Below are 8,367 nucleotides of genomic sequence, written 5' to 3'. Positions count from 1 at the left end.
TTTTTTTTTTTTTTTTGACAACAAGAGCACACTGTTGACTCATACTCAGCTTGTAACCCCCAGGTCATTCTTCTCATGTTTGCACCTTCCATTCCCCTTTCCATCTAGCCTGTTAACTCCTGGCCTCTTTCCTTGGAGAAGGAAACTATAGACCAATCCTTTCCTCTACCCTGCAATGGTACCTGGAAAAATTTCCTGTGATGGTGTGAAAAGATTTGCTGCACAGAAAGTAGCTTCCACCCAAGGCAGCTTTGATTCCACCCCACCTGGAACCCAGCTCTTACCGGGAACGGCTCCGCTCCTTCTTGAATAACAAAGCCTTCAATGATGTGTGTTAGAATTTGGGGCTTCACAATAGCTTGTGGGGGTTTGGAGTCTCCTGTCTGCCGTGTCACCATTGCCAAGTTGGGGGCAGGAGTAGAGGCGGTGGTGGTAATGGACCCTGCTTCACTGGAGGGGGTGCTTGGGGTTACGCTGGGGGCAGGCTCAGATTTCTCTAGAAAAACACATAAATAAAAGTCACTGTAAGAAATCAGGCCACTGGACCACCCAACTCAGCAAGCCCATCTTCTCTGTTCTAATCTTGCTTCAGATAGCCTGTCTGTCCAGCCTGGCTTCCTGTTTGTTCCTATTCCCCTGCACAATATCAGATCAGACTCCTATTTCATCCAAAGCAATCAAAGCCCTTTGTATCCCACTCACCTCCAAGGCCACTCTTCTCCTCTATGTTTTTTGGGCTGTCTGCTACAGGAGAGGACTTGGCAGGCAAGAGTGCAGTGGCACTGGGTGACTCCTCCTTCTCCTCCTCTGAATCTGCCTTGCGCTTCACTGCTACGGTTTGCGGTTTGCCCTGTGGGAGAAAATAGGGAGAAAGACAGGTGAAGCACAAAACCTATCAAGGGCCACAGAGGAAATTCCCTACATTGCCTTATCCTTTCACCTCCTCCCCCTTCCAGCTCCAGCCTAGTTCCTTGTCATGGGAACACTTCAGACTCCCCACCACCATGTATCTAGACTGTCACACATTTGTCTAGCAGGGAACAAAACATTATAACAACAGTGTCTTCAGGAACATACCATCACCTTGCTGTACTACCCTGACTTAGCAACATCAGGACCCCAGCAACTCCAGGTAATAAACAAGGGACTCATATTGGCATACTGAAAAGCCAGCAAAAACCAGTGGCTTGGAACCTGACACATGGTTACCAAACTAGTTGGCTGCTAGCTAAACTCTGCTCCTCACCAAGGCAAGTGAAACAGCAGCAGAGAGCCTTTTCTTGTTCTGGGGCCAGAGACTGTTACATGAACTCATGGTTTCAAAAAACAGCAGCCAAAGAGTTGAGAAACACAACAGCCCAAGTCTACCCTCAGCAATATTGGTGAAACCCACAGGAAACATGTGATTGCAGTGGATATCTGGTATAATGAAAGGTACTGGTTCAACATGTGAAGCAGAGACATTGGCACCACTGAGACAGGGACCCATGCAGCCTCAGGGAATGAAAATTATGCCCATGTTTTTTCCTTGGAGGGACTCCTGGAAACATGGGTGCAGGTCATCAGGGAATCCTCAAGGCCCTAAAGCAGGCCCTGCTTTAGTGGCCGATAGCACAAACCAAAGGGTCCACCTCTAATGGGGAGTGCAATTTTGACAGAAAGTTCTCTGCCTTGGTGTTTGCTGAGAGACAACAAAAAAGCCAGTGAATGCTAACTGGGATAGTGGGTTTGTGATGGAGACACCTGCCTCATTTAGAGAACTGACACATGCCATGCATTGGCTGCATGAGAATAACTCACGGTCATCAACCATTTAGAACCAGAGTTCTAGAAAGGAAAGGCCCCATGCTACCTTTCCCAACTGCCCCCCATATCTTACTGGTCTAAGGTTCATTAGAAATGGGTGCCCTAACCATGAGCCAAAGGGGATGCCTCCAAACCCCACAGCCTCAGACACACACACTCCATCACTTACTGGCAACTGGACAGACTGCATGTAGAATGCTCCTGGCACCTGAGCCATGACTGGCGGTGAAGCTGTGTTCTTCACCATGTGCGCCGTGCCTTGAACTTGAGCCAAGTTGACCCCAGTAGTGAGGGGAGGGGCTTCCTGTGTGGAAGCTGTAACAGCGGATGCCTGGGATGATGGGGAAGCAGCATGGGCTTGAGAAACAGGCTGGACAACGGCTGGCATCCCCCGGGGAGCAGGCACTGCGGTGGTGATCTGAGCTAAACCCAAGGCCTGGGCTTGGGCTGAGCCCTGCTGGCGGCTCCCCACTACTTGCACTGGGATGTGGGGTGGGGGCTGCTGCGCTGCTGACATTTTGACAGCCCCCAGCTGAGGAGGTTTGATGGGGGCCACAGGGGGCTTGGACTGAATGGGAACAGGCGACTTGGTAGCTTGCTGACATGAGACATCCTGCTGGAGCTGTATGGGCTGAGGCTGGGACTGCAGCATGGGCTGAACCACAAGGGTCTGAGCCTGCTGCTGACTTTGAGATGGCAGAGCCTGCTGTGGCAGGGATGGCATTTGCTGTTGCTGCTGCTGGGTTAGAGGTGGTGTTTGTTGTTGTTGCTGCTGCTGGGCCAGCTGGAGGTGGGTGGCGGTATGGAGGAGCTGGGACTGGCGGTGCTGGAATTGCTGCTGGTGATGAATGGCTATCTGCTGCTGGATCACCACTTGCTTCTGCAGGTGAATCTGCTGTTGCTGCTGGATCAGCGAGTGGGGCTGGATCTGTGTGTAGGTGGCTACAGAGGGACGAGAATGACAGAGGATAGCATTAACAACAAAGCAGCAGCCCAGAGACAGGCAGACTGGAATATAGGACCCTTCCACTTCCACCAGGTGGCTTTCAAAACCTTGCTCTAACAGGAGCCACAACTTTCTGGCAGAAGATGGAAAGGCCCACAACTGTCTTCCCCTTGTCTCCCTGTGGGGTGACACTCCATGAAGAAGGGCACACTGGAAGGGTGGAAATAAGAAGGCTATGTAAGAAGCTCTCCCTGCTGGGTTTTAAGAAGGCAGTGCTGAGTGAAAAAGCTGGGTCTGGGAACTGAAGCAGAAGGGGGCAGCAGCAGAGGTGGAAGCAGGACTGTTGCTTACCGGAGCTGATCAAGGTCTGGCTGGGCGCTGGGGTAGCTGTCCTGGTCAGGTTCATGCCCACTGTTTGCTGCCCGCTGCCATCTGCTTCAGCTTTCTTTGCTGCTGCTGCGTTCTCCATCTCTGTCTGGCTTCCCTGACTCACTGTTACTCCCTGGGCAGCTGCAACTGGCAGTGGCTGAACCACCCCAGTACCTTTCCTTTGGCAGCTGCTGGCAGGGCCAGCTGAGTTTGCCTGGCCTAGACCTGCAGTGGCTTGGCTCCCGCCACCTGCCACCATACCCCCAGAGACACTGTTACTGCCTGCTGCCCCCTGACTAAGGTTGAGAGACTGGCCTGTACTACCGGAAGAGGCTTGTGCTACTGCCAAGGTCTGGCCAGCACTGGTGGCCTGTGGTAGGCTCGAAGCCTGGGAGTTTCCTTGTAAGGCTGCCTTCTGAGCAGAGCCCTGAAGCTGGGCATTAGTGGCTGAGGTCTGCTGGCTCCTCACAGCCAAATTCTGCACCTAGAAACACACAGAAAACACAGTCCGTTTGTTCAGGTCACCTTTACAGATGCCTATTGCCTCACAGTATGACAGAGGTGGGGAGCTGAGGAACACCACAGAAGATCCAGTCTGACTTCACTACCAGACTTGGTCCACAGACTCTAGATCCCCACACATAGATTTGGCTAGGACTGGGAGTGTTGCCCTCCTGACAGGACCATCTCTTGGAAAGAGTCAAACCTGAACTCCCTCTTGCTCCAGCTCTGATGGAAGTTAAAGATCCCATGGCACCTTCTGAATGAACCTAAGAATACTATTCCCATTGGAGAGATGATTCTTTTGCCACAAGCTGTGCAAGACTCAGTAACTCCCCTTTTACTTTTGAGGCAGACTCCCTGGGTACAGGGCTCTCCACTTGTGAGGCCCAGATCTCTCCTCCCTGCCTGCAGGCCCCTCAGATCTCTCCAGTTTATCCTTGCTCTTTGGTGTTCCCATCTTCTTCATTGATTCCCCCTCCATTGGCTGTGTTGTCTTCAAGCATGACGACAGTTGACTTTACTCAAAAAAAAACAACCCCACACAGGGCACCGAGACAGACTGGAGACAACTGCAGCAGAGGCAAAAAGGAGCAGAGGCTCAGCTGATCAAAACCCAAGCCTCCAGATATTCCAGGAGTAGTCAAGAAAGGCAAAACAAGTGACAGACCTGGAGGACCTCCTACAAAATAAGGCAAGGGATGAATCCCGGGGCCCGGTCAGTCTTTGGCTTCTTTAAGACTGACCAAAGGGGTAACAGGTTAATGCTGGCAAAGGCTCTTTGTTGGGGAGCACGTGTCCCACTGGAAACTGGCCCCAGAACCCTGCACTCAATAACATGGGAGTTGCCAAGCAATCATAAAGATGAGAATGGCTCCAGTGGTGGGTCACTCCAGGAAGTGAGACAGAAAATGTATCCTCCCTTTGGAGGCAAGACAACAGTGTGTTAACACATGGGCACGAGAGAACAAAGCCTGTGCCTTGCAGTGGTACAAGGGTCAGAAAAGGCAGGCAGAATGGAGCAAGCCCTCTACAGAGACAGACAGACTGGAGAGGGGTGCATGTGTGTGGGGGAGTGGAGGGGGCGGCACTGACCTGGTCTGTGTCTGTGTGGACCCCAGGAGACTGAGCGGGTGGCACCTCCTGCTGGACAGCAGCCACAGCCCCGTTAGGCATCAGGATGAGCTGGGAGGTAAGAGGCACATTGCGGCCCAAGGTCCGGTTCACCTGCAACAGGTTCCCCAGCTGCGGCTGTTGGGGGAGGGTTGGGTAGCGTGAAGAGCAGGAGGAGTGGAGGGGAAGAGAAAGAGCGAGAGAGAGAAAGAAAGCGAACCACAAGAGGATTACAAAGCAAAACTGGGCTGCAGCATTCCCGACCCGCCCAGGTGTTATGTTTTAGAGTATGGCCCTGAGGACCATGGAACTGGGGACAGCACTCCTGTGGGGAGGTGTTGTCTTCTAGAACACATGGGGAAGGAAGCTGGGAGGGCTGCCATAGGGTCATCCAGGACAACTAAGAAACTGGGATTTTATTTCCAGATGTCTGTCTGAGATTGGCAGAGAAGTAAGCACAACAGCAGCCCAGGATGATTGGAGAGAAGGGGATTATAAAACAGAGCCCCAGATAGGTTGAGAGGAAGGGAGTTATTTTTCAGATATAACACTGACCCTAGGGATGACCATGGAAAAAGTTAATTTTTGATACACAGCCTTACCCAGGATTGATTTGGAGAACGATGTACACCTTTCACACCAATGTCTCTTGGCCAAGCCTGAGTACAGACAACCACCATTTCTGAGCTACATACCTGAGCTTGGGAATGTCTGAAGAAATTAATTTGCCAGATAAATATCTGTTCCAGAACTGGTTGAGAGGAGAAGGCTTATATTTCAGATCAGTAACCGAGCCTGGGATTTGCTAAGAGGGGACCATTATTTTATGTGCACACCTAAGTCTAGTGAGAAGTGCCATGGGATCTTTGCCATTCATACAGAGCAGAGAAAACCCAGATCTTAAAAGTTTAATCCACTGACTCTCCCTATGCAGCAGAACATATTGAACTTAGTACATCCACTTTAGAAGGCTGAGTCAATCCTACTCTGGATCAAACCTATGGACCCAAGCACTAGAGATTTCCAATCTGGACTTAAACTATATCATATTATCTCTTAGTCAGCTACATCCAAGTCAAGGATTGATCTCAAAACAGGAATTTATTTTGGCAGTCACATAAGAGCCCTGGATTGTTTGAACAGCCAGGATTAGGTGGGGACAAGTTCTACATGCAATCTCTTACCCGGAGGTACATCTGGGCCTGCGATTGGTTGAGAGGCGGTGAGGTGGCATTCCCCAGGAGCACAGACTGCGTCAAGGTGGCGGTGCTGGGGGAGCTCACACTCTGCGAGCGGCTGATGAGTTGGGCAGCTGATGTGGTGGCTAGATTGATCTTCAAACAGAGAAGAGTCCCAAATCTCACTGGCAGAACTAGAGTCAGAGACAAGGCCTCTACAACCCAGCATGAGAGCTCACTCACCACAGCAAGATAGGAAATGGCACTCTAAGGCCAGGCCTTTCCCTGTTGCCTACAACATGAACTGGAAGGGATCAGGGAGACCACATCTATACCACAGAGCATGACTCACAGCCCCACTGTTTTCCTCCCTTAAGGGAGCAATACCTTGTTAGCCAGGGTGAGGAAAAAAACAGACAGGCTTCAGCACCAGCAGTTGTTCTAGGCCCCCTCATTAATGTCTAGGATCTCTTGCACTAAGCCCTGGACGCTATCTCCCTACATACTGCAGGTCTGAGCGTTAGCATCCATCACCCAAGCTGATGGACACCTGTGCTGCTAGTAAGGGGCTCCAACACCTCATGAGGAAGAGGCTCCTTTTCCCCACATGCTGCTAGCATTTCATGCAATTACACATTTCCAGCCTCCTCCCACCCCAATCCAATAAGCACCCCATCAATTCTCTGGCCATTTCCAGCCTCTTCAGTCCCACCTACAAAGCCTTGGCATGCTGACACCCAATGACTGCTCCTCCTGCTCTCCCAAACAGAAGCCTTCCAGCTGCTGGTCCTTCCCTGAGGCACAATCCCTCTGTCACCCCATTCTTTCACCATAAGAGATCACTTCCCATTTTCCTAGCCAAAGATGCCTTTCACACCACAAGACCTGAGACCTCTAGGTTCCCTAACCCTCATCCATAATGACAGTGCCCAATATTCTTGCTGTTGCCAGTTTGCACCCACAAGCCATGGCTTCCCACCATCTTCAGCAACTTTTTGCCCCTTGAAGCCTGTTCTCCAAAAGGGGAGAAGTGAGGAGGCAGAAAGGCGAGCCATGCAGGGGAGAGGGTGTTTACTTACAGAGGCCTGGGTGGTGGTGGTCTGTTGGGGGGTGCTGGTGTTGGGGGAGTTTGCCTGTCTGCTAGCTGCAATTGTAGCCTGGGAGAAAAGGAAAGATGAGAGTATATGAGCATCTAGAGTGGACCTCCCAATTCTATTCCAAAATTTAGCCAAGACTGAATAGCCAATCCCATCACTGATGCCATCCCAAACTCCTACAAGCTGGAGCACAGCCATGGCAAGTCCCTGCTTCCCCTTCCATTCACAACCAGGCACATACAGCAACTTGGCAGAGCTCCTCCTCTCACATCAGGTCTTGTACCACTTTATTGTTACCTGCTATACAAGCCTCCCTTGGGAATTCATTAGGGATGCTGCACTAAAAACACACCTGACACTAAATCAAAGCAGTGAAAACTTAGTACATGCCATCCTTTCACCCAGGCCAAAGACAAACACTCTACCATTCCCACTTCTACTTACAGCACATGCCACACAGCCAATCACAGCCACACTCTGACCAGGTCCCCTTGCTCCCCAGGCCAGTATTTTTGTGGATACTAGGTAAAGCAGTTCAATTTAGGTTTAGGAGAACTGGAAAGATGGCATCCATAGGGGATACATTTCAAATTAGGGTGCCTGTGGTCTGTGGAATACAGCAGCTGTTGGGCTGGAAGGAGTGCGCCTGCGGATGGAGATGGTATGTCCCATTATGTGAGTTGGCTTCTCAGTCCCTTGCCTTTGTGATTTAAGGCTGTTGCCCATTCAATGAACTCAGCATCAGCTGCTTCACAAACAGTTCAGCCTCCTTGGAGAGTACTTCCTATCCCACAAAACTGCAGTCAGGAACCTGGGAAAGTTCTCCCCCAAGCTGTGCAGCATGCAAGCAGTTACAAAGAGTGATACCTGACACAAGGTAAACTCATCAGATGGCTGACTGAGGCCATTCTGTCTATTACATACAATCATCTTAAGGGCAGGGTAACATGTGACAGAAAAAGTAGCTGTCTGTGAAGACTGTGTGTCCAATAGCCAACTACTGTGCAAATGCTTGGTATAAGTAAATAAACCTTAATTTAAAAAAAATGCTGCACCAGATCTATTCAAGGTTCATCGTTAAAAGATGTGAGTGGACACAAAAGCAGACTGCTAGAAAAAAGTGTTAGGCAGAAAGATACAAAAAATTTTCACTTGTAATGTGGAAAAATAAACTAACAAGTTGCATAGAAAAATTCAAAAGATGGAAAACCTACTCTAACATAACATTTCAAACGGAAAGACACAAGCTCACAAAACTCAAGTTGTGGCCCATTTTACATCCATCTCAAAATGTAACCATATCCGCTACCTCTACAAGATCTGTGTCTTATATAAGGGCAATGGCAGATGTTGGTAA

At 50.2% G+C, this 8,367-nt stretch overlaps 1 protein-coding gene across 2 annotated transcripts in view; it reads right to left on the bottom strand.

The window, feature by feature from the left end:
* The window catches only part of PHC1 (polyhomeotic homolog 1), a 19,881-nt gene that overhangs the window by 9,017 nt on the left and 2,497 nt on the right, over positions 1 to 8,367 (bottom strand). Inside the window, exons 3-9 of one of the 2 annotated variants that reach the window (XM_019516069.1) lie at positions 6,993 to 7,070; positions 5,920 to 6,069; positions 4,718 to 4,873; positions 3,104 to 3,605; positions 1,976 to 2,748; positions 703 to 850; positions 285 to 496 (exon numbers count right to left, since the gene is read on the bottom strand). In XM_019516069.1, coding sequence (XP_019371614.1) covers positions 285 to 496; positions 703 to 850; positions 1,976 to 2,748; positions 3,104 to 3,605; positions 4,718 to 4,873; positions 5,920 to 6,069; positions 6,993 to 7,070 — 2,019 coding nt within the window. The remainder of the gene's footprint in view (positions 1 to 284; positions 497 to 702; positions 851 to 1,975; positions 2,749 to 3,103; positions 3,606 to 4,717; positions 4,874 to 5,919; positions 6,070 to 6,992; positions 7,071 to 8,367) is intronic. The other variant, XM_019516070.1, reaches the window with a different exon arrangement.

The sequence above is a fragment of the Gavialis gangeticus genome, unplaced genomic scaffold (assembly GCF_001723915.1).
Source record: "Gavialis gangeticus isolate Ggan-Ray unplaced genomic scaffold, GavGan_comp1, whole genome shotgun sequence".
Lineage (NCBI taxonomy): Eukaryota > Metazoa > Chordata > Crocodylia > Gavialidae > Gavialis > Gavialis gangeticus.
Note: the sequence above shows the minus strand (reverse complement) of the source record. Positions and strands in the feature narration are given on the sequence as shown.